This window comes from Pezoporus flaviventris, unplaced genomic scaffold, assembly GCF_033815535.1.
Source record: "Pezoporus flaviventris isolate CSIRO_AGI_PZ_B2104156 unplaced genomic scaffold, CSIRO_AGI_Pfla_v1 ptg000083l, whole genome shotgun sequence".
NCBI lineage: Eukaryota > Metazoa > Chordata > Aves > Psittaciformes > Psittacidae > Pezoporus > Pezoporus flaviventris.
In genome coordinates, this window is record NW_026892631.1 from 6,562,668 (window position 1) to 6,585,527 (window position 22,860).

The 22,860-nt window shown below is 48.6% G+C and overlaps 1 protein-coding gene across 2 annotated transcripts in view; it reads left to right on the forward strand.

Moving 5' to 3' along the window:
- Positions 1-8,789: 8,789 nt before the first annotated feature.
- FOXN2 (forkhead box N2) overlaps positions 8,790-22,860 on the forward strand; it is a 31,447-nt gene continuing 17,376 nt past the window's right edge. For both annotated transcript variants that reach the window (XM_061475582.1, XM_061475583.1), the window contains exons 1-2: positions 8,790-8,921; positions 20,077-20,627. In XM_061475582.1, coding sequence (XP_061331566.1) covers positions 20,091-20,627 — 537 coding nt within the window. In that variant the 5' untranslated portion in view covers positions 8,790-8,921; positions 20,077-20,090. The remainder of the gene's footprint in view (positions 8,922-20,076; positions 20,628-22,860) is intronic.

Below are 22,860 nucleotides of genomic sequence, written 5' to 3' on the forward strand. Positions count from 1 at the left end.
TGATCAACAGGTTTAATGCTGGCAAGCCAGCTGTTGGAGCTTCGGCAGTGAAGTGGATTAAAACCGTGTTAATCCATGAGTAGTGGGTATTATGAATGTGCCTAAAAGGACTGGCTCTGAGAGAAAAGGCTTAATGTACTCACCCAGGACCACCGGTGGTATAGTTTGCTGGCTACAATGAGTACATGAATATACCGACCAAACAAAATGCTGCATGATCATTCTACTGCCCTTAATCAACTGGAAGGCACCTTCCTGAATGCCACAGAGAGATGCACCAGCTGGTGTTGAATTGGCTTTCTTCTCTCCAAATAAGACTATAATCAACAGGACATCTGAGTCCGGCATATTTTCCAAGGCTTCATCCATCTGTTCTGACTCATGAGATCATACCCAGTGTCAGTGCACTGAAGAGAGCAAGCTTTATTCCATAGCCATGAGTTTCAACACAGTTACTCCTTCATCCCAGCACATTCTGCCCAGGCAATGGAAAGGTGTGTTTTGTCTGCAGAATAAAGACCATTTCAATCACCCTTTTCTCCCATGCCCTTTAAGTGATGGCAAGGTCACAGGTTAGTGCTTTGATCTACTCGGTATACCTTCATTTCATTCCTGCACATGAGCCACTCAGAAACAGCCAGCAGGAGCCATGCCAGCCCCCAGACACATGGTGATATGGATTTCAGTGTTCATTAGCTGAAAAAGAAAGTTTAGTGAAAGCATGGTTTTGGCTGTTGGAGACAGTGCAGCAACCAGACACAAAGGTCTTTGACTATTTTCTTTCCAATATATCCAGCCAGGGAGCTTGTTTGAAACCCTTGACTGGACCAGACTGTGAGTTTTGCAGCTTGGAGCTGGAATACCATCCATTTGAGTGCGACTTGTCTTAGCTTGCTTGAAAAGTTCATTGAGAATTGGTTTGCAGGAACCAAGCCAGCCGTTACTCTTTGCCTAGTCAAGAACCGTGTATCTTGAGTTTCTCTTGTATGAGGTGATTACCAAGCAACTTCATTCAGAAATGGAGGGAGACTCAGGCAAAGGGTAACTCGCCTGCAGAATCAGGCTGCAAAACCATGTTTAGCAGTGCACCTGGAGCCATAAACCATGTGGTCCCTAGATAGAGCAGGAACTCAACGCTGCTCTCCTTAGGGGCTTGTATCACACCATAAAGTCACTGGAACTGATAACTTGGACTGCCCGAGTCAATGCTTTGATACTGATAGCACAACTCGGTGATAGTCTCTTGACATGAAAGCATTGCACAAAGAGCTTCATGTATAATAGATACAAGAAACTTCTGTTAAGAAATATGCACTCCTGCTTGCCCCATCCATAATCCCACTTCTTGTTTTATTTCCTTATATATTTCTACAAACACTTCAGACTTCATAAGAATGAAGTGCCAGTTCCATGTGCAATCTTTCTGTCCTGTCTGGAATCTCTTAAATTATAGGGTACAGGCAATGAAGGAGGAGAGGCAGGAGAGCCGGGGAGCTATGCACACATGCCTGAGTGTCATGGTTTAAACCCAGTCAGGCAGCTCATTCACTCACTCCCGGCTTCTTGCCCTCCCCCTGCTCCCGGAGAGATGGGGAGGAGAATCAAAAGAATGCAACTCCCATGGGTTGAGATGAGAACAGTTTAGTAACTAAGGTATAACACAAATCACTACTGCTACCACCAATAATAATAATGATAAAGGAAATAACAAGGGAAGAGAATACATCATCTCACCACCAGCCAACCGATAACTCCCCCCAGCCCAACCAAGCACCAACCGATATCTAGTCCAACCCCGTAGTCAACTAGCCCTTGCGGGTAACTCTCAGTTACCTCCTGGGCATGACGTGCTGTGGTATGGAATACTTCTTTGGTCAGTTTGGGTCAGGTGTCCTGTCTCTGCTTCCTCCCGGCTTTCCCTCCTCCCTGGCAGAGCATGAGGCTCACAAAGTCCTTGGCCAGACCAAACATTTGAGCAGTAACTAAAAACATGGGTGCTATCGGCACTGTTCTCAGGCCAAAAGTCAAAAACACAGCACTGCATCAGCTACCAAGGAGAAAAAATGACTGCTACTGCTGAACCCAGGACACTGAGTTATGCTCTTACTGCTATGGCAGAGCCCCCATCACTGCTATTCCTATTGCCTCTATGTCTTGTCCGAAAACCAACTCGTCCAATATCAAAAGCTGCATATGGAGACCTGCTGCATATTGTCTTTTCTTCCCTTAGATCTGGGCCTCCTCTGTTCAGATGCCTTTGCAGTACTCAGGTAGACTAAAGGAGTTGGCAGGCTGATCACTATCATCCTTTGCTTTGTGCTGAGCACTCTTTGTTTTGTAAATGCTCTGTGTAAAAAGGGACATTCAGAGCATCTAAAGCTGTCCTCCCAGCAACAAGCTTGTGCATTCCTCTTGCTGATGGGCTGCACATTAGGATGGCATCACCTCAGGCTCAGTGGTCTGTGTAAGGTGGGTCCAAAACCACCCAACAGCAGAGCCACAGCTCCTCTGTGCTGTTCCCAATTCAGCCAAAAACGTAACGGGCAAGACGAAAGCAAATCTCTTTTGGGATTATTTCAGAGATGCTGAACCCCAGCTCACCACCGTGCAATGATGAGATTCTGTTCCCCTCCCAGCCCCTCCCTGTATCAACCCACCTATCTATTAGAGGAGATTATAATAACCAGCTGCCTCAGTCAGTGTTTTGAAGCTAAGCACTCGCAACTGCTTGAATATATTTGGATTAAAGATAGGCTCAGTAAAGCTGATATCAGAAGTAAAGCTTACAACGTGCAGTAAGATGAGGGGCTAGCACCACTGGGCTTCAAGTCGTACCTTTTCTTTTGAATAACAGTATAAAACCATAAAACCTTTGCTACTAAGAGGCACCATAATGAGCATCTTGCATTGAAATCAAAATAGTTTCTTTTAAAAACACCCAAGCTCTCTTTAAACTGCCAGGTCTGTATCTGGATATTTAACCTTAGAGCAGGACTTGAACTATTTGCCATTTGCCTTAAAACTGTGAGCATCAGTATAAAACTAAACCACAAGTAAATTCATTTGGAGTACTGCAGAATGCAAGGACTCAACAAGTTGAAAGCCAGTTGTTAAACAAGCAAGTACTCTCCTAATCGTAACAAAAAGAGAGTGCCACAACACAAGGTGAAAATAACCAGGAAGCAAATAGAACACACCATTGATTAAGTCCTTCATTATGTAGGAGCCTGCTTGTGTGTCATTGCTCTTATCTCTCCAAAGACAGTAGGCACACACTGTAAAAAATCAGTCTGTTCATTTTCTGCTTGAAAAGATCATTGTAAAAAGAAAGGTGTCAGGGAGTGGAGGTCATGCTGATTTATTGGCAATTAAACCTGTGGGATTTCTGCACTCCTTTCAAAACTAAGTATCTCTGGGTAATTCAGCCTGGCAGATTACATTGTGGGCTATCTACTAAAAGGCATGAATCTTTTTGTTTGTGCACAACAGAAACAATTGACTTGGTCTTATTTAGGAAATTGCTGCTATTTTCTGGAAGGTATTTGTGTTACCCATGAAGGGAAGTAAGTTGTCTCTTAACTATGGAAGGTTCTTCCCAACAGTAAATATATGGGGTTTATTCCTCATCCATTGTTGAGGATAACAAGCCTACAGAGAAACTTCTTCCTGTTTAATGAGTAAACAGGCAACGTTGCTAAATATATAACCCAGATGCATTGCTAAGACCATGTTTGCTTTACTCCATGGCTGATTTTTCCATTCTGGAGTAGGTACTTTCCAACCAGGCTGCATCGGCCTGGTCTCTTTGTGATTGTTTTCCAGAAGTCTGGAAAAACGTCGCCCTCAAGTGACATATCTAACCTGGCAAGGTGTTCACTATGCTGATTTGGCAGAACCAGCTCACACAGATTTGGGGTTGCATCATTTACTGAGCTAGCATAAGCTATACCAAATGACTAAATGGAAGTATGATTGATATTCCCACCCAAAGTAGTTCCTAGAGTAACAATGATCTCAAATTCTTTCTAATAAAAGTAACTTCTTGGCTCTGCAAACAGTTTTGGATATCCAATATTGTAGAGCCTTAACGTTTCAGCGATGATTCAACGCATGTATTTCAGTCCTTGGACATGCAACATGTTGCGCAGGAGGAATACTGCAACCAGCACTGAACATTTTTCCAATCAATGGTTGTATGGTTGGGAAACCAATTATTGATAGATAATATTGCTCCTCAGACTTCCTTTATAGCTACCTGCTTGTCTGCACTCTAGATCTATCCTTCAGAGATACACACTGGAGATGATTAGGTCTTCAGGAGACATTAACAGCTCCTTAATCTTAGGAGGAGCTGTTAAGGGGGAAATTAAAAAGCAGAGAGCATTTTGAGTCCCTAAAATGGCAGACTTCAGACCTGTCTGTATATAGCTATGGCAAGAACTTCATCACTGAGTCCCGTTTAGGAAGTAGCGAGAAATGAGAGAACAAATGTGTCAGGTGGGAGGGTGGTGGGAGAAGAAATGCTGTACATCACGCAACACATCATGTACAGCACGCAATACATCATGTACATCATGTACCTCTCTTGGCTTTGCCTAGAGTGAAGGAAAAGATCAAATGCTAGACTAGAGTAGTGGTAGGAGACAGCAAAGCAGGAGGCATTCCTAAGCAGAAACACCCAGTTATGGTGTGGGAGCTGAATAGGCGGATATATAGACCTGGAGAAATAGGAAGTCCCTTTGAAGTTATTGCTTCAAACAAGCTGCCAATGCAAATCACAGATGCTGCTTGCAACAAGAAGGCCTAAAAGAAGCAGGTGTCCAAGCAGTAGCAGCCCTGGGTAGAAACAAAGCTTAGCCAGAGCCTGTGCCCAGCACCCTGTTTTACTCCTCTGGAGGAGACAGCATTGTCCCTGGTTTGGATTAACCTGACAAACTCTTATTCTGGCTTTCCTCAGGACGATGCGTGGGTCAAAGGGCCTGTGGTTTCATGATGCAAAGCGCTGAGGCACAATGGAGCTGACCATTCACACATGGCAGAAATCCCAGCTATGTAACTGAGGCTCACACTGGCTCTCGTATATAACATGTTCAAGCCAATCTGGCACTTGTATTAGCAGTTCCCTTCCTACTCTTCCCCGCTCTCCACGCTCCTAGGTCACACCTAAGAGCACTGATCTTGTATCGCACTTCAGATTACAGCTTGGGTGAGGAGGGGCTTTCATGGTGCTGGGTGGCATGGGTCAGCTCCAGCTGATACAGCCTTTGGAGAGCCCCTCTGTGCTCTCTCCTCTCAGAATAGACAGCTTGCAGCTTCCTGGAGGCAGCTTCCACCTTCCCAGTGGGGTTGTCCTCCACGTAACAGGTTTGGATGTCCTCTGTACCCAGGGTAAACTTTATCCCAGTACGCACATATAAATGCCATCTACCATCAACCCCTTGGATTGAAGTAAGAGCAAAGGTCTGAAGATACTGACCATGGCATGGGAGAGGTGGCAGGGTGTATTTTCTGCCCAGAGCTTGCATTGTGCTCATTGTGGTGAACACAAGTCATCTAGAGCTGTGACTGTGCCCTGGAGGGGAGAGGGCAGCCAGCCTTTGGCAGAGATCATGCAGGAGCCAGGAAGGAGGGATGCAGTGATGAGGGCAAAGCAGACATGACATGTCCTTGAGTGGGCAGTGCCTTCAAGGACAGCCCCGGAGAGGCACCAGCAGCCTCTGCTGAGTCTGCCTTGGCTCAGAGCAGGAGGTGGTACCTCAGCACCTCTGCAGACCTGCTTCCCCTCACCTCCTGCCTTGGGGGACTGCAGGAGGTGCGGTATGTGCATCCTGGGGAGCCGTGCAGACACCTGTAGTGTAGCACCATGACTAACATCTGGGCTGCCTATTTTAAAGGTCTGTGTTGGGAAATAGCACCATGTCCTTGTCACATTTATTGGATGAGTACTGCTTTGCTGCTGGTTTTCTTCAGTAGCTCTGGTGCTTGTCCTGTAAGCAGTAGAAATCCGAGGTGGAGCGAGAGGGAGATAAAGGCAGTGTGTGATATCCCTCCTGGGACAGGGTAAATTGCAGGAAAGAATGGGATAATGCCTTCAGACCTGTGAGCAAGCAGCTTTCAGGGGTTTTGCACAAAGCAGCCTGGCAGGGCATCCTCCAGGCCATGGCCCTCCAGCTTCTCAGGAATATGAGCAGGAAGATTCCAGTGGCCTTGGCTCTCTCTGATGCTGCTGCCCCCAGACCTCCACCACCTGCTTCCCCTTGCTTTCACAAATTGCATGCAGGATTTAGCAGGCCGTTGGGATCATGGTAAGGAAACAAGGATTAAACTCATCATGGACACCAGACAGGCTCCTCAATCACCCAGCAGCTGCCTGGGCACTAAGTGAAGGCATCCTGGTGCTGACTGAGGTCACTAGTCAGGTGTCAGTGCAGGCAGGGACAGACAGAGCAGGCAAGAATGAGGAGAGCTGCGAGTTCCCCCATGATGACCCATGGTGTCCCCAGCTGCACTGCTGCAGCCATCGGTGACTTCACAGGCTGCAAAGAGTGATGGTGATGCTGGTTGTTGTTGGAGGTGATGCAGAAGGCGCTCCAGAACGCCTCAGATCTTGGTTACTGCCTTTATTGATATGAAGTTGATGGAATTTTAACAGCAGTATGGTTCAAAGCCAAAAACCTAACATAGACAGGTTGAGGAGTAGAGAGGACAGAGGAACCTGAAGGTGATGATATTTTTCAGGAGGTATAGAATATCATTTGAAGAGCTCCACTTCCCCATTCAAAGGCGACGTTGGGGAACTTTTTGTTTCCATGAGAGGGTGGCAACTTCAGGGCACTTTCAGCTTTTGTCCTTTTAGTTTAGTTTTTGTCCTTCTTGGTTTGGGGGTTTGGGTTTTTAATCCACCAAAATGGACAAGATGTGAGGGTGCGCATTCCCACTGAACCCAGACTGTGTTTTTAAGGGATAAATGAGAAAAAAATCTGTGACCAGCTCCACTTTAAAGGCTGGGGTGGAAATGGCATCAAGGGGTGACAATAGATACCACCCTCGGTGGCACACACTGAGCCTTTGGCGTAACAATTGAAGCGGAAGGGTCCGGATTCAATCCTGGTCTCTCTTTCAGGTCACTGCCAAGCCAGGCAAAAGGCAAAGTAACACACTCGGATTCCAACAGGCAAACAGCAAGCTGCTCCTCCCTCCCTCTGGAGCAGCTGAGGTGTGGTAGGCAGCCACGCAAGCCGCATTGCATGCTTTCTGGGCAGCAAAGGGATGGAAATTCAGGCAAAAGAGCCTCTCATGGGCGAAGGATTGCTGGTACCAGCAGTGCAAGGTCTGTTCTCAATGGTTTAGGAATGGAGGGTGCTTTCAGCATTCTGATGGTTTTAGTAATACATAATTTATACAAGTGCACTTCTGTTGCTCAACGAGAGGGTAGGAGAGCCCTGGCTGGCTCCTGCAGCTGTAAGAAGAAAAAGGTTGAATGGATCGTAATGCATTCAGGGAGCAGAAATTAGGTAGGAACAAAGTAACAGTTGCTGAGAACAATTTACTCCGGTCAAAACCATGCAGCTGGACTCTGTTTCCGAAGCTGAAGCTTCACAGCACAACAGAAGGAACCTGCCTGTGCTGGGCTAAGCCTTTCTGCTGTTGGATTTGATCCTCTGCCTGTGAGGCAATATTCTGCCTGCTGTAACCCTGGGCCTGATTCCTCCTCGCACCTAAAAAACCCTAGAGGTTGTTCTCTGAGATTGTTTCCAGTTAAAATCCCAACAACTGGTTTCTGCTAGTGTGGAGTGGGGGAATTTCCTCGCAACCCGTTCCCACCCTCCCTTACAAATAAAGTCACTGCAATGCATCACGAGGCAGGCGAAAGCCAAGCATCCTTCTGAAGGCAAGGGAACCTTGGGAGGGTGAATAAACACCAAACAAGAATTGTCCCTGCAGACAGCTTCCCGAGGTCCTCTTTATTATGCTCTAAGACTGCAAGTGAGCAGGAGTGTGAAACCCTGCTAAGCAAACAGCAAAGTTCTTGCCCTGAGAAGCTTAAAGCTGAGAGCATGAGCAGAGGACAGTGTGCTACAAGGCAGAGCAAACATAGTGGTGGCTTTATCTTTGTTAAGAGGACAAGGGGGAATGGCTTCAAACTGATTTAGATGAGACATTAGGAAGAAATCCTTCCCTGTGAGGGTGCTGAGGCGCTGGCACAGGGTGCCCAGAGAAGCTGTGGCTGCCCCATCCCTGGCAGTGTTCAAGGCCAGGTTGGATGGGGCTTGGAGCAAGCGGTCTAGTGGAAGGTGTCACTGCCTGTGGCAGAGGGCTGGAACTGGATGAGCTTTAAGGTTCCTTCCAACCCAAACCGGACTGGGATTCTATGTCCAAAAGAAAAATACAAGGGAAAAAAGAAAAAATGGTTAAAAAAGAGGGGACAAGGGAGAAAAGAGAAAAATAAAGGGAGGGGGAAAAAAAAAGGTTTAATGTCATTGGAGAAATGAAAAAGATGAATGGAAAGAGGGGAAAACCAGGCAAAACACACCAGCGCATGGGTGATTGTGGATGTGTGAGCGGACCGGAAAGGGAAGTGGAACTAAAAGCAGACTTTACGTTTAAATTTAGGGTCTGGGGGGACTGTTCCGGGGGGAAACGAGAACTTTTCCCACCCGGCGAAGATGCTCTGGGCGGGATGCGGGGCCCGAGCATGGCAACCGGTGTTCCCGGTTGCCATGGGGAGGCGGGGCGGTGTTCCCGGTTGCCATGGGGAGGCGGGGCGGTGTTCCCGGTTGCCATGGGGAGGCGGGGCGGTGTTCCCGGTTGCCATGGGGAGCGGGGCGGGCGGAGCGGCCGCCGCTGCGCAGGGAGCAGCTGCTCCTGACACATCCCCCCGCTGCCATATTGTGTCCGCGCCGCACGGCTTCATGACCGCGGTGAGTGCAGCCGGCGCGCCCCCTCTCCCCCCTTTCCCCCTCGCCCTCCATCCCCACGCCCGTTTTTGTTGCTTCCCCCCCTTTTCTTTATTTAGTTTTTGTGGTTTTCAGCCGTTTGGGGGTTGGTTTTTTTTTGTCTTTAACGTTCCGGACGGGTTTCGCGGGGGAACGGCGCGGCGGCTCCGCTGGTGCTTGGGGCGGGGGGGATGCTGCGACCCCTCTAACCACTCTCATTGCTGATGCGGGGCGGGGGGGGGGGGGGGGAGTTGCGCGGTGCATGGGGACACCCCCCCCCCCCTTCCACCCCGTTTCCCCGCAGCTCCTCCCCCCGGCGCGGCTCCGCGGAGCTTCCGCCCGCGGGTTTTTCCGCGGGTGACCCGGGATGACGCGGCCGCCGCGCGCTTGTTCCGCGCCACCGGGTCACCGCGGGAAAAGCCGCAAGCGGCTCCTTTAACTCAGCAAGCCCCGGCGGGTGTGTGTGCTCCGGGGAGCCACGTTGTCCCGTCCCCGGAGCGGTGGGGAGAGCCCCCAGGGGCCGGCAGAGGGGCTGCGGTTGGTGGAGGCGGGCGGGAGACCTCCTGGTGAGGATCCCACGTTTTGGGGTGAAACACTGGGAGCCGTTCATGAGGGGCTGGGATCTGCACGTGGCTCTTGGGAACGTTCCTGTGTTTCTTGGGGGGGGGGGGGGGGGTGGGTGTTCAGTGGAGCATCGGCTGAGCTCAGACACACCGATCCTCCCGGTCTGTGTGGGAGCCGGAACCGGCTTTAGTCCGGAAGGGTTTGGGTTCTGACATGGCCCAGACAAAGAGTAAAGAGGACAAAGAGGGAAACCAGAAGATAAGGAGTAATCTTGAGTGGGGCCGGATGAAGTCGCCTTGGTGCCTGCCGAGGGATGGGCATCATGTGAAAATGTAAAGTTAAAAATGATGAATTATGTCGGACTTGAGTGCTGTGAAGGTAACTCGGTTGGGTTTGTGGCTAACCTGTGAAATCAAGGGAATTTTATCTATATTGTACTACGTATGTATATACATTATAGAATCACAGAATGGTTTGGGTTGGAAGGGACCTTAAAGCTCATCCAGTTCCAACCCCCTGCCATGGGCAGGGACACCTTCCACTAGACCAGGTTGCTCCAAGCCCCCTCCAACCTGGCCTTGGACACTGCCAGGGATGGGGCAGCCACAGCTTCTCTGGGCACCCTGTGCCAGGGCCTCAGCACCCTCACAGGGAAGAATTTCCTCCTAATGTCTCATCTCAATCTCCCCTCTGTCAGGTTAAAGCCATTCCCCCTTGTCCTGTCCCTGCAGGCCCTTGTAAAAAAAATATACGTACACCCCCTCCAAATCATGTTACTGGTGGACTTGCATTTAGATGGACTTTGGTAATGGTTGGGCTGCAATATGTTGACATGTGAATCATTTAACTTCTGCTGTGTTTCTTTGGATCGGGGTCTCTTTTTCCTTCTAGAAGCCTGGTGTGATGCTGTGTCTGTGCAAGAAGAATGGAGCTGGTGTAATGCCAGAGAACTTGAACTAGTTCAAAGTCAGTTTGGTGTTTGGTGTCTTTTTTTGTCTTGGCAGGTGCCAGCTCGCATTCCCCAAGCTCTGCAGAAGGTAGTTGGGCACATCAGCTCTGAACTGCAGTTAACCCAGCACAGAGCTTGAGCTAATGAACTGAGTGCCCGGGTATGCTATTTCTGAGCCTGGCCACGTGAAACTTGGTTGATGTGTTTGTTGGCAACATCTAGGCCAGAGGATTGAGTGACCCTTTCTAGGTGCTGCTGCTGAGGCTGTGCTGGAGAAGTTCCACAGGGGTTGCTCAGCCCAGAAGTAAGATTATACCCCTTTTATCCAAAAGGAACACCAACCAAGGAGTGTGCTGCCTCAACAGCTCCAAGCACCACAGATTTTCTCCTTGAGGAGCCTCCCCATGTCCTCTGTGCTGCTCGGGATGGAAGGCAGCTGCGTTGCAAGCAGCTATCTCGGTGTCAGGATGTGCCAGTCCAGTAAGTAATGGAGCAGCTACAGGGATGTGTGATGGTCCCGCTGAAGGAGAAACTGCCTGGCGAGTGAGTGTAGTGCCTGAGAAAGCAGACAGAGGCTTAGGTGCACGTCAGGCTGATTTTTACCATCTTTATTAACCACAGACTCTGCTTACTCAGTGCAGGAGACCCGAAAACCTCACACCTAGAGCAAAGGCCAACTCTTTCAGTGAATGAGATAGTTTGGTACCTGAAGATGGCACATCTACCCCCAGAGAGGTGGTGGATGCACCATCCCTGGAGACATCCAGGGCCAGGCTGGATGTGGTTCTGGGCAACCTGATCTAGTTGAAGATGTCCCTGCTCACTGCAAGGGTTGGACTAGATGAGCTTTGAAGGTGCTTTCAAACCCAAACTATTCTGTGATTCTAAGAAGATGCTGTGTATGGATTCAGTTTAAACTGGTGAGAAAGTGATGCTGTTCTTGTGTGGAAATGTTGGTTCCTGTAAGAACAGCAGAGGTTTTTATGCTGGTTTCAGCTGGGGCTGTAATTCCACCCTCCTTCCCTGTTATTGCTCCTTGGTGACTGGTTATTTGGGTTCCAAGGAGCTGGTACAGATGAGAGGAAGTACCCCATGCACGCAGAAGACTGAATCTCACCAGTGTGAACCGAACACCAGGACAATGAATCACTGCTGTGTATCTCTTGTGCTGTTCCCTTCAGTGGGGTAGTCCCACTGCACTGCCGTGGTGCAAAACGAGCTGTGTGAAGTACAGCTTTCCTTTCCTGGCTGTGAATCAATGAAAAAGGCCAGGTTGGATGCAGCTTGGAGCAACCTGCTCTAGTGGAAGGCATCCCTGCCCGTGGCAGGGGGGTGGAACTGAATGAGCTTTAAGGTCCCTTCCAACCCAAACCATTCGATAATTCCATGAAACGCAACCTTTGGTGCCCGTAAGTAAATGTTGTCAGTGATACAGATGGATGCTCACTGTCTTTTAGCACAAGTGGAAATCCTGCCCTTTTTCTTCCATCTGTCTCCTTGAGTTTTCTCTTTGTGGCCGTTGCTATTCCTCCACATCCCGTTCCTGAGGTGGGCTGTGTATAAGCTCAACTGCAGGATGCCAGCGCACTGATTGTAACCCTTCTGAGGGAAGCAGGTGGAGGCAGCGAGTGCCTCATTCCTAGTGCGTGTGCCTCGCTGCCCCACATCTGAAAGGGTGTTGGGCAACTTCCTGCGCCGAGACGCGGCCATCGGCGTGACTCATGTCAGCACACGCAGCTCTGTCTCTGGGCAGGTGAACACTTGCAGGCTGCAAACCCCATCAGCATCCCAGCGCAGCAGCCGAGAGGGCTGGTTTGGGTACGTGTGGTGTGTCTCCTTGCAGGTCCAGCCACTTCCTTGGCTCCCAGAGAAGATGCCTCTGCATAAAACAAGAAGACCCTGAGATGCTGCTTCACATTTTTTTTCTGGCTGGACTTCTGTGTGTGATACGTGTTTATTCATAGAACCACAGGATCAGTGCGCTTGGAAAAGCCCTTCAAGATCATCCAGTCCAACCATTCCCCATCACTGCCAAAGCCACCACTAAACCATGTCACTGAGGGCCTCATCTACACTGTGTGTGAACACTTCCAGGGATGGTGACTCCAGCACTGGCCTGGGCACCCTGTTCCAATGCCTGACTGCCCTTTCAGTGTAGCCTGAGGCCATTTCCTCTTGCCCCATCCCTTGTTCCTTGGGAGCAGAGACCAGCCCCCTCCTGGCTTCCATCTTCCTGTCAGGTAGAGAGCAATAAGGTCTCCCCTGAGCCTTCTCCAGACTAACTCCCCCCAGGTCACTCAGCGGTTCCCCATCACACTTGTGCTCCAGGCCCTGTACCAGCTCTGTTGCCCTTCTCTGGCCCCACTCCAGCACCTCAATGTCTCTCTTGTAGCAAGGGGCCCAGAACTGAACACAGGATTCAAGGTGCAGCCTCACCAGTGCCCAGCACAGGGGGATGATCACTGCCCTGGCCCTGCTGGCCAAGCTATTGCTGATACAGGATAGGATTCATTCCCTGTCATACTACGTGAGCCGTCTGACTTAGTGCATGCTGTGTGATGATGAACTCTCCATCCCACCCTCATCATGGGTAAATGCACACAGCGATGCTCTGGGGTACTTGCAAAACAGAATTGAAGTCAGCAAGTGGCAGGCAGCTCACTCATGCATGCTTCAGGAATAAATTCCATCCTACGGAAGAAATGCTGTCTGATGCCAGCCGCCGTCCGTATGACCCTGGGTACTCTGCCTCCTCCCTGTGAAACACGGTGGCTATGGAAGCATGAGGCTTGGGTTGCACTCGGTTTTGGGGAGCGCTGCTGGGTGCTCCTCTGTGCTGAGTGCCTGCTGGCAACCAGGAAGCCTGGCTGTTGTGTCTGGGGTAGGAATACCCCTGTGACTGAGCGTACCAGGACCATTTCAAGAGAAGCCCAGAACTGGGGCAGATAAGAAGATTAATAGCAGAACTCAATGGTGTAGATTTTTGCTTTTTCTTTTTCCTAGTGTGTTCAAGCTTTTTTCTTTTAGGTTCAAACAAGACTTAGAGCTCCTTACTTCTTCCCTCAAAGCTTAGAGTATGTTGGGGACTGTGTTACATTTGCTACTGCTGCTGCAGAAGTTGCCCCCAGCTCATCTTCTGCACCCTCTGTAAGGATCAGTTTATATGTAGTTTACTTCTATAATTAGTTTGGGTTTTTTTTTTACTGCTGCTCAATCTTCAGGTTGTCTACTTATACAGCTGAGTCTCCAGTGTGCATCCTCCGAAAAGAGGATGGATCCAGGCGGTGGCTGGTCTCTTCTCCCAAGGGATAAGTGACGGAACAAGAGGAAATGGCCTCAAGCTGCACCAAGAGAGGTTTGGATATTGGGAACAATTCCTTCCCCAAAGGGTGCTCAGGCATTGGAACAGGCTGCCCAGGGCAGTGCTGGAGTCACCATCCCAGGAAGTGTTCCCAAACCATGTAGACGAGGCCCTCAGTGATGTGGGTTAGTGGTGGCCTTGGCAGTGCTGGGGAATGGTTGGACTGGATGGTCTTCAAGGTCTTTTCCGACTCAGTTGATTCAAAGATTCTGTGTGTGTCTGGCTGTTTTCCCAAAGCCCATCTCCTGGAGCAGCCTGTCTTGATGCCACACTCAGGCCTCGTTCCTGCTCTTGGGTTATTTTCAGTGCATTCCTGTCTTGCAGTATGTAGCTAATTCTGGTTTCCTGGTTCATGTGGGGTCCCCTGCTTTCTTCCTTTTTAACACTCTTAAGGCATTGCATTGTGTTTAGATATGGGGCCATGGTCACCTAGAAGCTAATTACTGGATGTGGAGAGAGCTGAGTGACTGGAAAGCTTCCACAAAGTTGAACTGGGTGAGTGGGAGCTGAGAGGCTTGCTGCTAAGCAGCAGCAGCAGTCACCCATCCATCATCTTCTGGTCTGTGAGGACCATCACCAGACCCACTATAGAATCACAGAACGGTTTGAGTTAGAAGGGGCCTTAAAGAGCGGGGCAACCTGTTCCTATCTTCTGGGTTGGTTTGATTTAGGGATGTTGAGTAGTCAAAAGTAGGAGCTATATGCGTTTGGGCTCATGACCATGCGGTATGAGAAGTGTCAGATGGCATCTTGTACTTTGAGGGTCTAGTTTTGCTAGCATGGATGCCTTTCTTCTATGTTTAGAGACGCTTGTATCTTCTGCAGCCTTCCCCCTGAGGGTGTACCTCAACGTACAGACCCTGTATGATTAAACTGGGCCATATTTCTGTACAAGAAACCGGCCTGGTCCATGTGTTCCACTGTGGGGTCACCATATAGAAGAAAAGGTAATTTTATACCGCAGCCATGGTGAGGAGAGGGCTGATTCTGATATAAAGTGATTTGGAAACAGAAAACCAAGTTCAACAGTTGTGGAGTGAAATTAAGAGCGAGTTGACCAAGAAGGTCAGTATGGTGAGGAGCATCGCTTTGCTGCGTAGGGATGTGGAGCAGGAGCTGGGAAATAGCAACCAGTGACAGCTTCACAATCACAAAGCTGTACTGGTAACGTGGGTGGGTTTGTGCTACAACTAAATCTTGCAGAAGGGTCACTGGGGCGAAGCTTCAAATTGTTGGTTTTCAGCTGAAAACCAGGAGTTCTGGTTCTTTAAGGCTGAAGAAGGCAGAAAAGCTGGATGGAGCAGATAGCATTATGTTTTCCAGTGTTGGTAAATTGGTACTGACACCAGCTGGAATGTAGCTTATTTCTATTTCAAGGGGATGGTAAAGAAACACATGGAAGGGTTACCCTGGAAGGGGAATTAGCATCAGAATTATTTTGCAAGGCATGTGCTCAAATGGCTCACTTGTGAACGTTATCAATGGCTTACATTTTTTTGCATGTTAGTCCATTTAGCAAGCAGCGTTCCAGGAACATGACCTGGAGGCATCTTTTGAAAAGCTGCTATTGGCAGTAAAGCATTTCTTTTTAAAGCACTTCTTCCCCTACCTCTTTCTGTGACACCAAAGGGGTTTTTAGGGGGGTTTCTTAATAGATTTCGTTGCTGTTTTGTTTTGTTTGGTTTTGTTCGTTTTCTTCACTTCCCAATTTCTCTGTTGGACTGTTTTCATGTGCATGGTTTAAATCTGAGGCACAGAAAACCTGGTCCGGCAGTGATTGCAGCCTTTGGAAAGGCTTCTCAGGGGCCAAGTCTCAGAGGCTCTGGGCCATGCACAGGGTCTGGAGTGGGGTCTGGGCATGTCTGAGTTTACATATCATTGTTGTTTGAGATGTTTATTTGGCTCACAAACCCACGTGTGTGTGTGTTTATGTGTACTCACTATAAAAATGAAAACTTGTTTTCATACACGTTAGATCTCAGATGAAACCACTCTTCCTTGGGCTATGGTAAGGGTTTAATCCCTTTCCTTTTTCAGTTTTGCAGCATTTCTTTTCCTCATATTGGACCTTTTCATTGCTTTCAGCTCCCATTTTTGTTTTGTTGGTTTTTTGCTTTTTTTTTCCCCTGCCTTTGTTTATATCACAGGGTGAGGGAGAATATTGACATTAAAGGAGGATTAAAATGATAGAGGCTTGGGCAAACACCTGGAAAACCTTTCTTCTTCGACCACACCATGCTAAGGTTGAAAAGCAACCTGTGAGCTTATGGCTTGTCTGATCCCTCAGTTGGGTTGTTTTGTTTCAGGCTGGCTTTGAGAAGCCAAGAACTGCTTTTTAAATAGGTTTTAAACCAGTTATTTTCAATTCCCCCCCCCCCCTTTTCCCCTGCAAGCCATGAGGAGCAGGAAGGGTGCTACCCTGATGGGAGCATCTCTGGGTGCCCTTTGTCACTGGTGGGGTGCAGCTGCCCACTTTCTCCTCTGCAGACAACAGCTCCTGGCTCGCCAAAGTCTATGGCCGTGAGGTGGTTTTGTCCTCGGGAGACCGTAATGCCTTTAGTTGTCTTGGATACGTGACATCATATAGTGTTGTAATCAAATATAGGCCTTTCACAGGGCTGGGAAAGGGGGGGGGTTCAGCTGACCTCCAGCCGCTGCTGTGGGGTGGGCAGGGGATGGAGCAAGGCGGCCCAAGACAAAGGAGATGAGGGAGGGAGGGAAGGTTAAATTAATGGTGGGAAAAATGGCCTGGTGTCATGCTTTAATGCTCTTGGTGAAGCAGATGTGGTGCTTTGTATCAATGGGGTTTCCCTAGTCACGCAGAGATGTCCTTTTTTTGCTGCTCTTCCCTTTTAACGTGCACAAACTTGTGGCTGGTCCCATGCTGTGTGCCTGCTGGCTTGGAAGTTTATCCCAAACTTGTGTAGGTGAGCAGTGACAGTCATTTATTCGTGCAGTTCTTGCGCTGTTTTAACAGCACAATACATTCAGTGATGTATTTAAGTCAGGACAAACCTGGTGTTGATACGTGCCATAGGCGCAGGGGAATATGGACATCTATAGAAGAGTTTGCTCCTGGTATAGTTGCTTGTGTGCAAAAAGCACATACCCATCGTTTTAAATACTCTCACAGCGCCTGTTTATGTTAGTACCAAAGCTGTGTGTGGAGTTCACAAATGCCCCAGCCCTGTAACTAAGGCTGCACGCCCCGAGCTTGGTGCAGAGAGGGTGGTTGCAGAGCTGCTCTCCCAACAGAATTGTGATATGGCTAAAAATCTCTTATCCTGACTTAAAACCATATTCTACTCCTCAGACTGGGACAATGCACAGAAATATGTTGTTTTCTTTGTTTTCTTTTTAATTTTAAATCTGGGGTGAAATCGCTGCATTGTTAGCAGTGCTAGCAGAGGCCACTTTTTTACTTGGCTGGTCCTACAGAAATAAATAGGTATGTTTAGTTGTGGAGAAGGTTGCCCTAATCTGAGGCACTGATGTTGTGCAGATGCCAAACAGCACCTTTCATCTGGTGCCACTGGACAGTGAGGAAGGGTCAAGCATGGTTCTTTTCCAGGGATGGGGTTGGCTGAATATTTGCAAAGGGATAGTTCATACAAAATAAGCCAAGTGCTAAAATACAGGGAGACCATATAGCAGTCTTCCCGTGCCTAAAGTGGCTATGAGCAATCTGGAGAGTGACTCTTGACAAGGGCCTGTAGTGATAGGACAAGGGGGAATGGCTTTAAACCAAGAGGTGAGATTGAGATGAGATATAAGGAAGAAATTCTTCCCTGTGAGGGTGGTGATGCTCTGGCACAGGGTGCCCAGAGAAGCTGTGGCTGCCCCATCCCTGGCAGTGTTCAAGGCCAGGTTGGACAGAGCTTAGAGCAACCTGGTCTAGTGGAAGGTGTCCTTGCCTGTGGCAGGGGGCTGGAACTGGATGAGCTTTAAGGTCCCTTCCAACCCAAACCATTCTAGGATTCTGTGTCTGAGAAGTGTGAGTTAGTATGTAGCTGGCTAAAGAGGCGCTGAAGAAGGAGGTGAGGTTAATCATTATGACGAAAATGGTGCAACTCACATTGCAGCAGGATTGGGGTTTGTCTCCTTTTAGGAATTTTGCCTCTTTGGTTTGTTTGGGTTTTCTTGTTTCTTAATTTAAGAAGGGAATGAAGAAGTGACATAAGCCTATGGATATATTGCTGTGTTTGAAGCCAGCCACCACTGAGTGCCAATATAAATCTGCTCTGACGGCTTGGGGGAATAATAAATTGTCGGGAGAGCAAAGCTATTTTTGACGGGCTGTTTGAGCAGTTGGCTTTGCTTTAATTTAATCTTTTTATTTTTGTTCATTTTTAATGACTGGATTGGTTGGTAATCACACCCATCCCTGCCTTAAACAGACAATCTGGGGACGGTTTCCAGCACTAGTACTGGTAAGCATAGGTGCGGGTTTTCCTGTCAAAACGGCTTTGCAATAGCTGGTGCAAAAGCATACGAGCAGATGAAGAGAGGAGAAGAAACTGCTGATGGGAAAGCCAGTGTATTTTCTGGGGAGGCACAAATTCTGCCTCCAACACTCACTGGGCACCAGGAGGGGCTGGCAGGGCTCTGGTTCTTCTTGGGGAGCATAAAGATAGCTGTTGCCTTCCAATGTCACCGTGTCACTCCTCCATCACACATATCATTCCCCTCTTCCCAAGCAAGAAGGCTAGGCAAACACATCTCCAGGCAGGCTGGGCAATATAACTGCATGTAATTCTTTGTTTGCTTGGGGGTTTTGGAGGCTTTTGTACAGTTAATATGAGTCTCAGCTTTACTGGTAAACCACATGCATAGTTGGGAGTGTCTTATGTTTACAGCAGGTTGGTATAGCCTCTGTAATATGTGTCTGTGTGTATATATGTACAGTTGAGTGGTTTTGGTGGTCTGTACTTCTGGTACAGCTGTGTTGGCCCAAGCTGTAGGTGCAGTGAAGCTGTGACATGGTGACATCAGCAGGAGAAAAACAGCTGTTGCCATCACATAGTTTGCTAGATGACTGCTTTTAAAGCTCTACAAGCAAAAAGACGTTCTTTGTTAGTGTTAATGCCTCTAAAGCATGGGTGGCCTCTTCTGAGTGGCTTTTTTATTGGTGATAATTTTAGAGTTGGGTGAGTTTTTTGGGTTTTGGTTGGTTTGGGTTTTCCCATCTAGGGAAAAATCCAAAGCGAGTGCTCAGCCATTATTTCTGCGACAGGCCTGAGCTGCCACCCCAGTGGATGGTCACTTCCTCTTGAGTGCTGGTCTCACCACTCTGCTTTGCAGGAGAGCCTGGGACAGAGCAGCAAACCCTTGCAGCAAGAGAAAAAGGTGGTCTTTTGAACCTGGGTAGCTCCATAAGACCCAACTGACCAACTGATAGGCTGGTCAGATCTTTCCCTGGTGGGAAGGGGAGGCAAAACTTGGAAGTGATTGTGACTTACATGGGGCTGTAAAGACTTCATTCACACTGAGTGAACAAATTCACTTTATGCTGATTTAAGTTTTGCAACTTGTTTTTCACTTGTTGGGCACCAAAGGCAAACACTTCTTCATAGGTCAATTTACAATATAATGAGTGGAACAAAAGAGTTCATGTGAGAGCTGAATGGATCAGATCCTACCTGTTAAGGTCTTTTTCAGATTTCAGATGCTGACACCAAAATAGCTGTTATTTCTGTGTCGAGATTGGTGTTTCAAGATAGATACAGCCGTTTCCCAATGCTTACCTTAAGTTCTGGTTATAAACCAAGGGGTGTTAACCCATGCTCATGAGATTATTGCCACGCTTTTGTTGGACCCTGGCTCTCATCAGTGACTACAATATTCTTGCACAGCGTGGGGATGTAGAGGGACTTTTTGCTGGAGAGGGACTTTTGACAAGGGCCTGTAGGGACAGGACAAGGGGGAATGGCTTTAACCTGACAGAGGGGAGACTGAGATGAGACTTTAGGAGGAAATTCTTCCCTTTGAGGGTGGCGAGGCACTGGCACAGGGTGCCCAGAGAAGCTGTGGCTGCCCCATCCCTGGCAGTGTTCAAGGCCAGGTTGGACACAGGCTTGGAGCAACCTGGTCTAGTGGAAGGTGTCCCTGCCCATGGCAGGGGGTTGGAACTGGATGAGCTTTAAGGTCCCTTCCAACCCAAACTCTCTGTGATTCTATGCTACAGCCCTGCATTTGGGTTTGGTGGGCTTCCACTGAAGGCAGTTTTGAAGGTTTGCATTGATTTCTGACCATTTCTTTTGTTGCAGACCAATAAAGCTAAATGGGTCCAGTCACTGGAATGACTCCGGATAAGAAAGCTGAAACACCCGGAGCAGAAAGAGCTGCAGGACTACGGCAGTGTCATGGCATGGGAAGCTTGCCTGATGCAGGCGATGCCGGCAGGCCAAAGGCCACCGTGGTGGACAGAGATTCAGCAGACGACGAGCTCACAAACTTGAACTGGCTGCATGAAAGTACTAACCTGCTAACAAACTTCAGCCTCGGGAGCGAGGGTCTTCCGATCGTTAGTCCTTTATATGACATTGAGGGTGACAGCGTGCCATCCTTCTCACCGTCCTGCTACCAGAACCCTGAAAAGAAATCCTCCACTTCCAAACCCCCCTACTCTTTCAGCCTTCTCATTTACATGGCGATCGAGCATTCTCCCAACAAGAGCTTGCCAGTCAAAGAGATCTACAGCTGGATCCTGGAGCGCTTCCCCTACTTCGCCACGGCACCCACCGGCTGGAAGAACTCGGTCCGACACAACCTCTCCTTGAACAAGTGTTTCCGAAAGGTGGAGAGAGGCCATGGCAAGGTGAGACCTGACGGGAGGGAGGTGGGGCAGGTCTGAAATTCAGGGGGAATGGAGAAGACTCTGTTCTTGAGGACTTTCGGTTTGGTTTGATTTGGTTTTTCCCCCCTCTACGTCCTGTAACGCTTTATTTGCAGCTGGAGATGGTTTGGAAATGCCACTCTGACAAATCACAGGATGACAGAAGTCAGTTGGGTTTTGTATTTAGTGCTGGCCTGGGTAGAGCTAGAAGTGGTCTGGCTAACATGCTATTGCAAAGGACCTTGTTTTCACTTATGATTTTGTTAGCTTGCAATACCCTGCCTTAAATTTCAGGCATCTTGGGATGTCTTTTTGCTGAAGCTTCTTAAACTGGTGCTCTATTTTCCAAGGCTTAAGTATCAGTGTGTGTTCCTCCTTCCATGCTTTTCCAGCATGGCCGTGGCTACAATTGCACTGGCGAGCAGAAGAGATTGTGGGATGCCAAGCAGGGAAGCATTGGTGATGCCCATTTGGGTGCATATGTGGCCTTCAGCAAGGCACCCTTGCTTGCAGGCACACTGTATGAACGTGGCTGAGTGTTCCTCAATGTAACAGCTGCCTTGAATGTTAAACTCTTTCATTTGTGATCTTCCTTTACTCTTACCACAAAAACAGTCTTAATTCTTGCATCTAATGTACTGTATTGCTTTAACCTCTGTCATAACACAACAGTGTGTGTCTCTGCATGGTGCAGACACAAGCTTCACTCCTTAAATTCAAGGATACCCTTCCCTGTACAAGTTCTTTCTTCTTCTGACCATTACAGTTTTACTGGTGACTTCCTTTTCCCTCTGTCATTTCCCATCCCATTTCTCAAAGAGCTGGCTCTGACTTGAATAAACCAACAAACCACATACCAGAAGTCAACAAACAAATCCCGGACGCGTCTGCTCGGAGGTCAGCCTGAGTGGTGGCAGGCTTGTTATCAGAAGTGCGTGCAATGCCTGGCGTGCTTGACAGCCTCTCACTGTAGATAGAGGTCCTGGAGCTGAGTGGGCATGGGGGAGGATTGCCTTGTACTGGTAGGACTGGATGCCCCGTTCTTGGCAGTCTTCAAGGCCAGGTTGGACGGGGCTTGGAGCAACCTGGTCTAGTGGAAGGTGACCCTGCCTGTGGCAGGGGGTTGGAACTGGATGAGCTTTAAGGTCCCTTCCAAAGCATCTATGATTCTATGATTTTCAGTATCCCTGCTCCTACATTAAATTGTTAGGGTGTTGTTTTCCCAAGAAGCAGCTTTGCTTGGGAAAAAGGACTTTCTGCTGCTGTATGGCAAGTTCACTGACTCTCCCATAGCCAAGTCCTGCTGCGTGTTGGGATGGGCTTTTAATGTGGCCACAGGTGCTGTAATGGAGTAGCTGCAGACTGTGCATGTGTGAATGACGTGGATCTGAGCAGCCAACACAGGTGGCAAAAGTGCCATTAAAGGTCTGTGTGGCTCCATCCAGGAAGGGAGACAAGAGTTTCAGAAGAATTAAGCAAGGAAAATCTCCTTTATTGGTGTATGTTCCTGCTGTCTGTGAACCTGCCACTTAAAGCTCAGCTCTTTCCAGCCTAGAAACACTCAAGGTTTAGGAGTTACCATCAAAACCTCATGTCTTGGCAGGTGATTGGAGGAGCTTGAGACTGCCAGGTCCTCTGCTCACCCTCACCAGTATTGCTGGGCTCCGAGGATGGCTTGCTGCTGGATGCAACATCTCTAGTAGGAAAAGCACAATGCAGAATAGCTACCATCACTACCAGTAAGGTGATGCTGATGTGCTCTGTCAGCTTTTTCCCAGGGCTCCAGACACTCTGCAGCTCTCTAATTCTTAAGAACAGAAACTGCATTCACCAAAAACACCCACCGCAGAAAGCCTCTCCTGAAAGCTTGCTGAAGGTTCCCCATTTCCAGCAAACAGTGGTTAAGTCTCGATCCTCTGCCCTGCTTTAGAAAGGACCAGATGAGAGCACTGCTCCAAATTCTTCCCGCAAAACAAGTCTTTGGGGCACAGCAATATATGTAGACTCCATGGGAGATGATGGGAACGCTCAGACCTGCCTCAGTTGTCACCTTGGAGCAAGCAGCGGTAGCGTCCAAGCTCGTTTTGCAGATGGTGTTGCCTGGCACGTGTGCTAGCCATGGTTACAGCCATGCCTCCGGGTGCTTTGCTCAGAGGGCAGGATAATTTTGTATTTTCTTCCGTTTTTTTCTTTGTTAATGGCATCTTAATTGTGT